The sequence below is a fragment of the Neovison vison genome, chromosome 6 (assembly GCF_020171115.1).
Source record: "Neovison vison isolate M4711 chromosome 6, ASM_NN_V1, whole genome shotgun sequence".
Taxonomy (NCBI): Eukaryota; Metazoa; Chordata; class Mammalia; order Carnivora; family Mustelidae; genus Neogale; species Neogale vison.
In genome coordinates, this window is record NC_058096.1 from 181765200 (window position 1) to 181780522 (window position 15323).

The window sequence follows — 15323 nt, forward strand, 5'->3', positions numbered from 1 at the left end:
TAAAGTGTTAACAAGGCCTATAATGAATAAAATTTCTTATCTCAAAAAGTTGAAAAGAAAAATAAAGGGAGAAAGCCACCTTTCTGTATATTGAACCTCAGTTTATAACATACTAGATATCTGATTTTAACATGATACTTAGCTATCACAAGTAACTCAGAGAAATGTTTGCCCATATACATCCCTGTAATCTCTTGCTCTCTATCAAACATTTATATACTACTTATCAATCTGATGTACTTTGAATATTTGTGTGCTATCAGTTCACAGAACTTTTCAAGCTCTCCAGTAGGAGAAATCTAAAACTCTAAACCCATACTATCAATTTTTTTTTTTTTTAAAGATGTTGAAAGATGGAGCAAAACTAAAATACGTTCTCAGAAACCTGACGTGAGAAGCCACACACCTGCTGGAGGGGTTTCATGATGGTCTGATGGCAGGCTAGGCTGGCTTCTCCCTACTTCATTCACAGCTATGACCCTGAACTGGTATCTGACATACGGGGCCAAAGATAGCATGACTGTTGTTTCTTTGCCTTGGACTCTAGCCAGTTCCTCCCATCGTCCAGGTTCTTCTTTGTTTCCTTCAAATTCAACAATATACTCTGGCAATAGAAGCACAAGGGGGAAAAAAAAAACCACGTTAGAATGGATTTAGTGTGTTTAAGTCATACTAACATTTACACACAGTATAAAAAGTTTTAAAGAATGTTTTAAGAAGGATAATCTAGCAACTGTGGTAAAAAAAAAAAAGGGAAAAAATGGCTTTAACATTAATTTTGACTCAGGAGTGTAAGTAGTTAATGCACGTCCTCCCTACCAATAATATGGCTATTGTGGTCATCCCCAGCTTCCCACGTCAGCCGAACACTCCTGTTCTGTCTTTCAGACAACTGCAGGTTTTCTGGTGGATCCGGAACATCTAATTAATAATAAAAATAAAAGTAAGGAGAATGCAGACAATGCCTTTGTCTACCCAATTTCCTCACTGAGGCACACTGCCGCCCCACTTTCTGGGCCCGGGTCTCCACACCCAATCACATCTCAGCAGCCCTTCTGGATACTTTCTTTTTTTTTCCTTCTTTTAAGATTTTATTTATTTACTAAAGAGAGTGGGAGAGAGAGCACAAGCTGGGGGAGAGGCAGAGAGAGAGAAAGAGAGAAGCAGGCTCCCCACTGAGCAAGGAGCCTGACACGAGGATTGATCCCAGGATTATGGGATCATGACCCGAGCCAATGACAGACACCCAACCCAGGCGCCCCAACCCTTCTGGTTCTATTTCAAATGCAGCTTCCTGCACATCTGTAACCTACTCTAAGTACTCTCTCCCTCTACGCTGATTCCCATTCTCAAAGGGCATCTTTGACCATGAGTGTCAAAATTCTTTTAGGAGTAGTTACTAACAATGAAGATTTGGAGCACCTGGCTGGCACAGTTGGTTGCACAAGCGACTCTTGGTTTCAGCTCAGGTAGCCATCTCAGGGTCGTGAGACTGAGCTTGGGCTCCGTGCTCAGCATAGAGTCCACTTAAGTTTCTCTCTCCCTCTTCTTCTGCCCCCCATGCCCTACTTGTTCGCTCGCTCTCGCTCTCTCTCTCTCTCTCTCTCAAAAATAAATAAATAAATCTTTAAAAATAAATGAGGATGTATTTTCTGGGCCCTATCTCTCTGGTATACGGAAGGAGCTGGGCCCAGGAACCTGCATTTCTAAACAACTGCCCTGGGTTATAATTATGTATAATTTTGAGAAACATGGTCTATCTTAAGTGGATCAGTGTCTTTCAGCTCATATGCTTATTTATATGCCTGGTTCATTTCCTCTATATGACATATCTTCAAGAGTAGGAACTCCATTTTATTAATATTTGCATCACCAACAGTGCTTGGGATATAAGTGTTTTGTGACTAAATGAATAAGTGAAAAGTACATTATCACTTCAATCATGCATGTAATTACCATATTAGAGCAATAAAATTAGGTCCTATGACTATAGGAAAATAAGATAAAGAACATGAACTCAGGCCTTCTTTTCTGCATGCTCTGGATTTTTATTGTAATTTCCAACAATGAATTCTCAGTACATTATAGCAATTTTTATACTCTCTTGGCTAGAGTTTTGAAAGAGTAGGAAGGCAGTTTACATTGGAAGGGGAAAATCTGGCACAGATAAATGTGTCGGAAACTAGAAAATTGAGTAGGTGATGACTTTTTAAAGTTTTTATTTAAATTGCAGTTAAAGAGAGTGTAATATTCATTTCAAGTGTACAAAATAGTGATTCAGCATTTGTATACATCACAACAAATACATTCCTTAATCCCCTTCCCCTAATTGACCCATCACCCCCACCCACCTCCCTTCTGGTAACCATCAGTTTGTTCTCTATAGTTAAAAGTCTGTTTCTTGGTCTCTTGGTTTGCCTTCTCTCTCTTTTTTCTCCTTTCCTCATTTGTTTTGTTTCTTAAATTCCACATATGAATGAAACCATATGGTATGTCTTTCTCTGACTTAATTTGCTCAGCATAATACTCTCTAGCCCACCCATGTTGTTGCAAATGGCAAGATTTTCATTCCTTTTTATGGCTGAGTAATATTCCATTATACACAAACACACACACACACACACACACACACACACACACACACACACACACACTATTTCCTCTTTATCCATTAATCAGTTGACGGACACTTGGGCTGTTTCCATGACTTGGCTATTGTAGATAATGCTGCTATAAACACACGTTGGGGTGCATGTATCACTTTACTTTAATTTAGTATTTTTGTATTCTGTGGGTAAATACCTACTAGTGTGATTGCCAGATTGTAGGATAGCTCTATTTTTAGCTTTTTGAGGACTCTCCATATTGTTTTCCACAGTGGCTATAGCAGTTTGGATTCCCACTAATAGATCAAGAGAGTTCCCCTTTCTCCACATCCTAGTCAACACCTGCTGGGTCTTGTGTTGTTGGTTTTAGCCATCTTGACAGGTATGAGATGATATCTCATTGTAGTTTTGATTTGTATTTCCCTGGTGATGAGCATCCTTTCATATGTTGATTGGCCATCTCTATGTCTTCTTCGGAAAAATGTATAGGTGTGTCTTCTGCCCATTTTTTAATTGGATTATTCAGTTTTGGGGTGTTGAGTTTTATAAGTTCTTTATATATTTTGGATACTATGTAGGTAATGACTTTAAGAGTGTTAAAGTCCATGGAAATTTTTATTAAAAGAAAAACAACTGGGCGCCTGGGTGGCTCAGTCGGTTAAGCATCTGCCTTCCGCTTGGGTCATGATCCCAGAGTCCTGGGATGGAGTCCCATTGTGGTCTCCTGGCTCAGCAGGGGAGCCTCTTTCTCCCCCTGTCTCTGCCCCTCCTCCCTGCTCCTGCTCTCTCTCTCTCTCCTTCTATTTCTCTGTCAAATAAATAAATCAAATCTAAAACGTTAAATAAAATAAAAGCAACTATAAACGAAACAAACAAACAAAGAAAACTTACCCCTAATGGTCTTTACTTCCCAAATTTGGTTTCAGTGCTCTTTTGTATTCAGGGACATTTATCTTTTCTCAGAGGAGACAATTAAGTAACATCTCACAGGGCCTTCCCATGGGCTCTTTATTGTCTGAAGGGGAAGCAACATCTATTGCCCATGCTGAGTACCTGCTCACTGCTGGAAATTTACAGTGGTAAAAGACACACTGTTTCCAATTCAAAAGACTCTATTTTATTTTTAAAATGTGGACACTGAGTGCACATAAACTTTAGGGCCTTAAATAAGAAATTATTTCCTCAACAGTTCTCAGATCTGTGCACTCAGAGAATTTACATTTGTCTTCAGCACTGATTAAGAGCTCACTCATCTTTAAAGTTAACTTAAGGAACCAATACAACCTTATGTAGCATCTGACATTAGAATGTGCTCCTTCCAAGAATCATATGGAACTACAGGCTGCACTTGATACTTTTCTTTTTAAGCATTTTTTTAAAAAGATTTTATTTATTTATTTGACAGACAGAGATCACAAGTAGGCAGAGAGGCAGGCAGAGGCAGAGGGAGAAGCAGACTCCCTGCTGAGCAGAGAGCCCGATGCTAGACTCGATCCCAGGACCCCGGGATCATGACCTGAGCCAAAGGCAGAGGCTTAACCCACTGAGCCACCCAGGCGCCCCTGCACTTCATATTCTCAAAGCAAGTGAAATGGGTCAAACATGTATGTGCAAAAATTGTTTTCTCAGGAAAAGAGGTTTATAAAGAAATTACATAGGGATCTATTTGTTATTGTCTGTTAATGAGCTATGCTTCCTAAGACCAGGAATTGGCCTAAAAAATTAGGAGTTAAACTCCAAGAAGTAGTTATGAAAATGAAATCTGTGTCATGGACTATTTTTTAAATTAGTTTACTTTTATTCTTAAAACATTGGTTACAAAAAACTTCATTAGTAAATATTACATATAATCATAGCAACCATTTCTTTAAAATCATCAAAATTTAATGGTTCTAGGATATGGTAGCCTAATCACAAGAATGAAATATTAAATTTTACAAGGCCATTTGACAGAATGAACCAAGCAGTAGGGCGCCCAGTCCCTTTGCTGGCTGCAGGGCTCAAAATACTGAGGGAAAAAGTCTATAGATCCTGAGACTGGCCCCTACACTGTGGGGCCTGGAATAAACTCCAGTTTACCTGGAGCTCCACTCTTTTATCTGATGACTTATTAGTGAAATAATTCCTAGAGGGTCAAACCTTTCTACTTGTAATCCCCTGAAACAGCTGAATTCCTATGGCCCAATACCTCACCTAAAGGTACAATTTACTGAACCAAGTTCATACCCTCTACTACGTGTGTGTGTGTGTGTGTGTGTGTGTGTGTGTAGAACCCAGTCTGGTGACTATCTGCTTCACTTGAAGAGCTCCAGCCCATTTACTCATTTTTCACATCCTATTGCCAAAGAAACTGAATTATTTCCTCTCAGCGTGTACCTCTGTTAGCAACCTACCTGTGGATCCCAGCAATCAGAGAGCTACAGAAACAAATGCCTGTTGATAATAACGATTAATCGACACATCTAATAAAGGAGTTTAGGCAAAATCAAACACTTCTAAGGAGTATCAGAAAACTAAAAGGAAGACTAAGTAAGGAGTGCCCATGGAAACAAAATGATTAAGATAAAACTATTAAAAAAAATGTCAAATGTCTATATTAGTCAGGGTCCCAGCAGACATTTAAAAGTTCACACAATTTGGATAGTATCAAAAGTTCTTTGTGTTGTTGTTGTTGTTGTTTTAATTCTTTCAAAAGATCACTGGCAGAATATCTGGGGTTCAGGGGGAGGGAGCAGTTCATAGAATCTTATCATAGAGGATTTTGTGAAGGGAGCCTCCCTGGGAGAAGTCAGACACAGCTTGCAGGGAGGGAATATGGAAACACACACACCCCCCCTCCCCTCTTGCCAGGCTCCCCAAACAGGCAGACCCAAATGGAAATTTGAAGGTGAGTGGTTTGCTGGTGGTGTCCGCATCGGTCAGATTTCCGTATCAGATAGCTTGTGGAGAGCGAATCTGTCAAGGAAACTAGAGCAGAGATGGTCTAGAAGATGGTTCCAAGAGCTCATGGTGGTCTAAGAGATGCTCCAGGCTGGCCTAAGAACTTTAAACGTGGGTGATTGCAGGGCTAATTGTGTCGACTACACTAGTGGAGTATGCACATTATTTTCTAATTTACATTATCATTAAAAAAAAAAAAATCAAAGTCATTCCTTTGCAGAGCTCTTGAAATTCCTCAGCTCCCTTCCTGGGATGCTGAGAACTTAGTCCATCTCTCTGGTTTAGAGCATGACCACTGAGCCACCACCACCACCACGGGACGCCCAGCCTGGTCCCCCACCAAGCCTACTTACTGCATCTCCATTCCTCAGCTCTCTTTCTTTGTAAGCTAGGAAAGGGCAGCTCAGGCACCCTGACAACTCAAGCAGGCTTCAGTTTTCTCTCTGCTGATAACATTGCCTGCCTCCCACAGCTTTTGGCAACATTACCCATGCAGCGAAAAGAAATTAAGCATTAATTAATTTCTTTAAAGCCAGAAGAGGAGAAAGCATTTGAAAGTGGAATGACTATTTAAATGAAAAATTCAAAAGAATGGTATATATGCAGGGACTCAAATAATTGTGGCTTGAATGGCCTAAGAACAACAGAATTGAATCAGTGGTGGGGAAGAAATGAAGAGATTCCTCATTAGTGCACTTACCGAGGACAGTTACTTGAGTTACATCAGTGACACTATCCAAAGCAGTGTGAGCTGAACAGGAGTAAATACCTTGGTCCTCTGAGGTGACATTAGATATCGTCAGATTAGCTCCATCGATAATTATCCTGCCAGTAAAAAAAAAAAAAAAAAAAAGAGTACATAATGAGGGTGAAAACAACAGAAACATATATTCAAAAATATATATTCCCCATGGGGAAAAATCAAGGAAGAGTTGAAAAAACAAAACAAAATACAGCTTCAAATAATGCAAATTTTATTAGAGAGTGTTAGATTGAAACTGAAGATGAAATGTTACTTGAACATACACAACTGTCTACACAGCCATGGCAGCCATCAGTTGGTTTTGTTTTGTTTTAATTACCAGCCCAACCATCTGTGATGCATGGGTTAGTGACAGAACTGTGTTGCCTGGTGTTTCTCAAGACTGAACTATGTTATAATAGATAAGATACATTTGCATCATTCTTAAGATTTGTTAAGTAAGGGAATCACCTACATAGGACCAACCGGAGTCCTTCTTACAAAGGCACATTCCTGAATCACACCCCAGATCTACAGAGCCAGACCTGGAGACTGGTAATCTGTATTTTTTGACAAGGGTCCTTTTTCTTCATCCCTCTACTTCACAGGCGGAACGCCCATCTGGGAAATCTTGTAACAACTGCACTGTGATGTATTTGAACAGTAGAGGGCAGACTAGTACCTCTTTTTTGCAAATCATCGGCCACTAGCTTTTTATCTTTTGCTCTATTTTGCCAATTTCTGATCCAGTTTAGCACAGGAAAATTTCATTACTATAAATTATATCCTTTTACCCTATACCAGTATATTGTCAACTATTTAAACACTTTTAGGAAAATTAAGTTCCACTAACTCGAAATACATTAACAAGAGTTTGCTATGTAGTTGAAATAATGTTCTTGCAGAAAGGGAAAGACGCTCTTATATAATTGACATTTCTTTCTTTCTTTCTTTTTATAATTGACATTTATGATGTAAAACTCACTTTATCTCTTCCCAGGTAAAAGCCTCTGCCCCCCCAGCCTACCTACCAATAAGAGGGTGTCTTAGCAGAAGGTGAGAGACAGGAGCTTACTAATCGTTCCCTAGAAATTCAGCAGATACCTGTGATCTCAGCTCCCTGTTATAATTCCACGCCTGCTCGGGCCCCCAGTCAACCCCAGCAGCAAGAGTTACTCCCAGCCTTCCCTATTCCAGAGACCTCTTCTAAGACATTCTAGCTAAGGTTACTGTTCCTCACCCTACCCTAGGGAAAACCGGCGGAATATCTGTGTCACTTGCTTTGTTTCCGGAGATAGCCAGAGGTTCATTTGAGTGTCAGCCCTAGTATCCTACAGAAACTATTCAACTGGGCCACACACAGGATGTTTGGAGTTTCTGGGATCAGGGCCTAAATATGCAGGTCATATCACTTACTAGGCACCAGTCTCTGACTCTCTTTTTGGCTGTAGGCCAGAGATCATATGCAAGACCCCAGGCAACTAGGCAGTTGTGACAAAAGAGGGAGAGCATGGAGAGATCCCAGCAGTTGATAGATCGACTAAGACCTAACCTAAGGGTGAAGATCACTGTTGCAATGTGTAGTCTTTTAGGTCAGTAATTAATCTCCTCTTGTCTCATTGACAACTAGTTCTTAATACCTACGCTCCTTTCCACAAACTCTTAAGTATACAGGAAGGATGAGATGGAATCAATTAAGTAGCCAGCCGAGACCAAAGCCACTGCACAGAGGTGGTGCAAGCCCATGCGCGCGCGCACGCGCACACACACACACACACACACACACACACACGATAGGGGCCAAGCAGGTACAAGACATGAGATAAGCCGTCACATGTCTGCATACATTAGTACAAATCATGAGAGCTGAACTGGACTGAGCACTTAGTGTTTTCTAAGTGCTTGGTATGTTAATACTCATAATAACCTTATGAGTATTAACCTTATGAAGGTATCTGAAGACTGTAACATTAAGGCATAAAGAAGCTATGCGGCTGGTCTAAAGTCAGAGACACAAGAAGTAACTGAGCTGAGATTTAAATCCAGGCAACTGGACTGAAGGCCATGCTCTTATTTACCATCCTGTCACAGTCTCGCCAAAGGAATGCATCTCCGATCTTCAGATTTACTTTTTCAGAATGATGAGTAACAACATAAAACCGCAGGTGAGATCTGGCTAAGGACGGTCTATTTCTTTTCTTTCTTTCTTTCTTTCTTTCTTTCTTTCTTTTTTTTTTTAAGATTTTATTTATTTGACAGACAGAGATCACAAGTAGGCACAGAGGCAGGCAGAGAGAGAGGAGGAGGAAGCGGGCTCCCCGAGGAGCAGAGAGGCCGATGCGGGGCTCCCAGGACCCTGGGATTATGACCTGAGCGGAAAGCAGAGGCTTTAACCCACTGAGCCATCCAGACGCCCCAGGATGGTCTATTTCTAACCCCTACTCAGTCATGACACAAAACACGGGAGAGCTACCCTCTGTATGCTTTCAAAAGACAACACAGGCAATCAGTAAATAGTCTTTTCTCTTTCTCTGATGTACTTAATATTGTCTAATGCTAGTCAGCATCTTTTCACACTTCCTCCTCTCTCTATATTTTTCTGTATTCTCTATATGGAGATTAGGAGGCTTAAAAGTGTGTTTGTCAGTACTTCCTAACTGGAAGGAATGGAGATATGACTCGGGTTCTGCCTATTCATGAGGTAGACTGAGTTTGGGATGGAAACAGGTGATGGGAAGGGTCCCCTCCAGATACCCCTCACACTCCCGGAGTGGGCTCTGTTTCCTGCGTTAACAGGAGGGTACACATTCCATAAAAAGTCAGCAGCAAAAGAAGCAGTTAACCATGTGGGAGAAAAGTGAAACTGTGCACTGCATTACCTTTTAAATCCTGCTGTGAAGACTGAAATGTATTCATCACTTTTGGTATTTTAATTCCGTGTGAACACTTTCACAACGATTTTTTTCAAGCGCTCAGTATTAATCCCAAGCCCAGATGACGACAGAGCATGACCCCTTCCCTACCTGCCATCCTCTGTGGCATTAATTTCAAAGGCTTCTCCATTCTTACTCCAGGACAGCTTCAAACTCTGCTTCAAATGTGGGTCACACGAGCTCTCACAATATAATTCAAGTGCATGCAATCTGGGGACACGAGGGTTCTTAGGAGCAACTTGAAGTTTTGTAGCATCTGTTTTTACCAAACAAAGAGACTAGTGAGATGCATACATCCCCGCTTCCTTTGCAGTCAAGTGCCTGCAATTTAATCAACCCCAATCATCGACAGAATAGTCATGTCTTCGAAGACACAGTGTTTGCCACGCTGTGATTTCCTGACATCATATTTCTGTTTTCTTTCCGTCAGGCCTAAACCTCTGAGAAATTAGGGTGAAAGTACTAATTAATATCTTCGCAATTCCCCTCACTTACTTCTTGGGCAAAAGGAGTAAGAAGAGTGGGAGCAAACAAATATCTCTAGAGGTTGAAAAATAATAATTTCTCTCTCTGTTCTTTCTGGTCATGGGATCACACCACCATAAGGGAAAAAAAGGAAATTAATTGATCTTCTATTAATGTGTTTCTTAATAATTCAGATACTGGAGTTTAAATAGTAAAGCCCATGCGTAGGTGATCTATCAACATGAAGGTGGGAAATTAGAACATAAGCCCGGTGAAGAAGAGGCGGTGTCTGTTTTGTTACATGAAGTATCCACACAGCCCAGAAGGGACCCTGTATGTAGCAAGTACTCAACACATATTTGTTGAAATTCTTATTGAATGAGGTATAGAGAGGGATATTTTAAAAGTAAATTGGTGGTAGCTCAAAAATCTAACTTCACATTCAAATATATTAAATAAACTAAATTCAATTTCAAATCAAATAAATTAAAAAGAATCACATTTGGCTGTCTTAAAAAACATTTCCTCATTATGACTGTTTCAAAATATAGGATCCCTACTCCTAGAGGCTGTATTAAGGGGAGATATACTTTACCCTGCTGTACCACTTGGTAACCCTCTCAGAGATCAAGTCTCTCATGAGCTGACCTCCAATTTCACAATATGTTTAATATTCTCTATCTACATGTTACTACATGCATCGACTGAAAATTGAAACTGAGAAAAAAAAAATTGATTATTCGGTATCCCAAGCATGAAGCTTGAAGAAATTATTTAACTGAATTAATTTTAAGTGACTTATTAAACATCTACTCCTATTTCTAAATTTAAAGTCAGAAATTCACTTATTAATAATAACTGATACCATTTAATAAACCACCTATCCAATTGACCAGGACCTCTACAAACACTACTATTTTCACCTTCCAGAGAACATAAGGCTAAACTGAAATTAAGCAACACTGAAGTTTCCCAACTGGTAAGGGGTTGAAGCTAGAATCTGAAACTAAGTTTGATGGTGACCAAAGTTCTTGATTTCAAACACTGTAAGATGTAGCCTCTCATTCAACTCTATTCCAGAAATTTCTTCTTTATATGCAAAAATTGTGTTTTAATCATTCACGGATAAGATTCCTATATATGCCTTACATATAAAGTGGGTGTTTAGAGCAGATGAAACATTCATGACCCTGTCCATCTCTCTGTCAATTACAGTTCTGAGGTCCACTCTGGGCCAAGCGCTGCATAGGGCGATGAGAATGTGAAGGTTCATTTGGATTCCGGGCTTCTCTCTCTTTGACTCCGAATCTGACTGAGTTGCTAAACTTTTATATAGGTTGGTTTTATAAAGTCTAAAAAAGAATCATCTTCACGGACTTCACAAGGGCATTTTGAAAACTGTCGTTGATATATAAACATGTGGGCAGACGTGAGAGTTAGGCAGACGTCTGAAGAGAGTATCTTTGTGCTTTAAAAATATAGTTCATGGGGCTAGCATGTTGGATAACTTAGGGTATAAAAAGAAACAAATACTGTAGAAGAATATAAGAAGAAAAACAAGGAATGGAGGGCATGTGTGTGGAGAGAGAGAAGAATATCAGGATACCCATGAAAACGAAAACTCAACAAATACACTTGTCATCTAGCAGCAGCAGGAGCCGGCTATGATAATGACATGTCACAGAGAATATAGATCCTCCCTACAATCACTGCGGGATCTCTCTACTATGTCTTCCTGGAAAGGATTTTTGGAGCAATTTTAAAAGCAAAAGACTAGTGAAACCCAGGACTTTGTTCTGAAGACAGAAACAAATGCAAAGCTGTTTATGATGCACGAAGAAAACAAAAAAAATCTTCCGCCGTATCATGCCCCGGTCTTTATTAAGTTGAACTTTCATGGGTTTGTGAGATTTTTAGCTCCAAGAGTTGATTGCTGATGACATTACGTTGAGTGGGTTACTGAAATAAAATATAGTCAGAGAAACATCCTCAAATAGTGCATTTTAAATTGTTGCCAGTCATCCCCCAAATACCTAAGTCCCTCTTAAAATTGTAAGAAGCCATGAACACATCATCAGCATATCCTATCATTTTTGTGACGGTCTTATCGACGAAACACTAAAAACTTTAACAGGCACTCAATAAATCATATAGTTTCATCTGGGAAAAGGAAGACAAGCTGAACCCATGTGAGAATTCATGCAAAGTAAAACCAAAATAAAAATACTTCTAATATCCAAGTTGGCCGTGACTGCAGTTTTTCCTTTAGCATTTTCAACCCAACAAGAGTATGAGCCAGCATCATCTTCTGTGGTGTTGTTGATCTGCAATGTGCCATTTTCATGGACATGGTACCGTCTACCTTCAAGAGGTTTTGCCTCCTCCACCTTCTGCCTATGAACACAGAAAGGGGCATAAATCAGTTTGAGACGTGACAGAACTGTAGACTCTTTCTGAAACGGGTTGCTGATGTCATTCAAGCTTACCCTTTCTTCAGGAGCTCTGGAGACCTTACAAAATGTTCCACTGGGGTTTATCTTTTTCCCAGAATGGGTCCTAGCCAAGGTGTGTATCTGATCTGCCCAGACAGACTGTGGCTAGAGGAAATTCAGTCCATACTCTATGCTTCTGCTGTATTTCTTGTAGCTTTAAGGACCGTTTTTGCATCTGTCCTCACAGCTTAATAAATATTTTCTGGTATATTGACGGTGAACTCTATAGTTAATGATCGCTTCAGGGTACTAAATGGGAAAGCTAGTAATTGAAAGAGATAATGAACCTTCTGAACCTCCTGCCGTCCTGGGGGGACATTGGTCATTCAGAAATATTACAGGCCAGGAAGTAGTTCCTGTCCTGTGGACATGGATTACATTTGCCCTTATCAACCCAGAGTCATTTTCTCCTACATTCATCCATTTTCTGAGCATTTGCTGCCAAATCTTGATTTACCCAGTACACTGCACAATAAGAGGCTCTGCTGGAACCAAAAAAAAAAATCAGAGGGTAAACTCTGGCTGCCATTCATGTAGGACTTTCCAGAGCTTGGGACTAGGGCCGGTGAGGCACTTGCCTCAGAGGCAAAATGTAAGGATTGCCAAAAAAATCTCAGAACTCAAGATAAATAATGTTTTATTTTATTTTACTTATTTATTTTTTGAATATTTTATTTATTTGTCATAGAGAGAGTGCACAAGCAGGGGAAGTGGCAGGCAGAGCAAGAAGCAGGCTCTCTGCTGATGTAGACTCAATCCCAGGACCCTGGGACCATGACCTGAGCCAAAGGCAACCACTTAACCAACTGAGCCACCCATGTGTCCCAAGATAAATAATATTTTGATGGAATATTTTTAAAAAATAAAAGCATTTTAAAAATCCACGATGAGCAAAATATCCAATCTTTAAACAGAGACGGGATCCGACCTGTACTTGCCTCTCCTTCCTCGCTCTAACTTCAGCCCTGCGGAGCCATGGCAGGCTTATTTAGGAACAGTGCTTTCAAGCTTCTCTGGTGAAGTAAGAAATATGGCAGATCCACAAGAGGTGTCTGGACTTACTACACCAATCGATATATTGAAATAAAATTCAAAAAACATGTTGGAAAAGTTTTAAGCATATGTGTTTGGAGTCGAATACATGCTTAGATAATTATTTGGAAAAGACCCAAAACGGCAACAAAAAAGTATGGTTAAGTCTGAACAGCACAGGTGTGAACTGTGTGGGTCCACCTGTATATGAATTATTTTCAATTAAATATATTGGAGAAATTTTTGGAAATACACAACCACCTGAAAGAACTCACAAACTGTGTAGGCCTAGAAATATAGAAAAACATTTAAGAAAAAGAGCTATTATTATAACAATATAGTATGTGATACATATAACATATGAAATGTGTGTTGATCAATTATATTCTGGGTGAGGCTTCTGGTCAAGTGTAGGCTATTAGTAGTTAAGTTTTGGGGGAGATAAAAGTTTTCAGTTGCGGGGCGCCTGGGTGGCTCAGTGGGTTAAGCTGCTGCCTTCGGCTCGGGTCATGATCTCGGGGTCCTGGGATCGAGCCCCGCATCGGGCTCCTTGCTCAGCGGGGAGCCTGCTTCTCTCTCTGCCTCTGCCTGCTTGTGATCTCTTTCTCTCTCTCTCTCTCTGTCAAATAAATAAATAAAACCTTTAAAAAAAAAAAAAAGTTTTCAGTTGCAAGGGGGATCAGCCCCAACCTCCACAATGTCCAAGGGTCAGCTGTGATAGATGACATTCGATAAACCCATAATGAAAAACCAAATCTATCTGTAAAATCGTCTTGGTAATCACTTCAATTCTTTGCTTTCCTTTGTAAGCAGAAATGGCTCTTCCTAATCTCCCCAGGAGAGAAAAATCCTACACATCTAGTCAAGAGTTTCAGGAGAAATAGGTAATTAAGTTTGCTCCCTTATTTCTCAGAGGCACTGGCCAAATGTAACAGCAGCCTGTCAAATGATGGATGAAGACACAAGGTGAAATCCACCACTGACATTCTCTCAAGAAAACCTTGTACCAGCTTACCAGGACACCGTTGCCTCAGGTGAAGCAAAGAACTCGCAGTGTAAGAAAGCGCTGTACCCAACCACCGTTGCATAGTTCTCTTCATCTTCGGTTTGTATCAGTGGACGGACATCTATTTGAAAATGACATAAATACGGTTGTCAACGTTCATGTAAAAAATAATGTGCACACCTTGGGTTTTTCTGTATCCTAGTCATATTAACAGAAAGGGAAGACAGCTGAATACTGCAGGATATATTCCTGAATTAGAAAAATATCCAAATTCAGTCCATTTTTGAAAGTATAATTTTAGAGGCGCCTGGGTGGCTCAGTCAGTTAAGAGTCTGACTCTTGATTTTGGCTCAAGTCATGATCTCAGGGTCATGAGATCGAGTCCTGCATCAGGCTCTATGCCGAGTGGGTAGTCTGCTTAAGATTCTCTCTGTCCCTCTGACCCCTCACCCCACTCGTGTGTTCACACGCGCTCACACAAACACCTACTCTCTCTCTCAAAAATATAAAGAAAAAAGAAAGTATAATTTTAGTATGGAGGCCAATGCCCAAATGTAAGGTGAAAGGTACTTTGATGATATTCCTCCCAAGTTTTATGTGTCCAGAATTCAGCCTACTGGTGTGCATGACCTTGAACATCTTCCCTTAGGAAACAGCAGGTAAACAGTCCGCTTACCTACAACGTCGATATTGGCATTGGCAAGGATAGTGCCGTGGACATTTGAGGCTTCACACTGGTACACAGCAGTGTGATTCGGTTGCAGGTTGGTAAAACTGATTTCCCTGGGGGAGACAACATCACCAGCAAATGGATTTTCTGCAAGAGATTAAAGAATGTCAGTTTGATAAAAAAATAGGACATAAAATATTTATATGCCATTTATTAAATGTGTCACACAGTATTTATATTTTAAGACCAGTTTAGGGTGAATAATAGTTCACTGAAGCCAATTTGTAGAATTTCTTTGCATCAACCATGGGCTTTTCTCTCTAGACCCTTCTCTAATTTCAATCTTCCTTCAGATTAATATTTATTGCTAAAATATTTGTTGATCTCTAGCTCATTGCCTCTCCCTACCCAAACCCATAAATAAAATTTCAGATTTT

The 15323-nt window shown here is 40.1% G+C and overlaps 1 protein-coding gene across 6 annotated transcripts in view; it reads right to left on the reverse strand.

Annotated features, from left to right (window-relative positions):
• CHL1 (cell adhesion molecule L1 like) overlaps positions 1-15323 on the reverse strand; it is a 220588-nt gene that overhangs the window by 25716 nt on the left and 179549 nt on the right. For all 6 annotated transcript variants that reach the window (XM_044253141.1, XM_044253142.1, XM_044253140.1 and 3 more), the window contains 7 exons: positions 14893-15033; positions 14226-14337; positions 11914-12080; positions 9312-9477; positions 6247-6371; positions 820-921; positions 407-604 (listed from right to left, as the gene is read on the reverse strand). In XM_044253141.1, the coding sequence (XP_044109076.1) occupies positions 407-604; positions 820-921; positions 6247-6371; positions 9312-9477; positions 11914-12080; positions 14226-14337; positions 14893-15033 (1011 nt within the window). The remainder of the gene's footprint in view (positions 1-406; positions 605-819; positions 922-6246; positions 6372-9311; positions 9478-11913; positions 12081-14225; positions 14338-14892; positions 15034-15323) is intronic.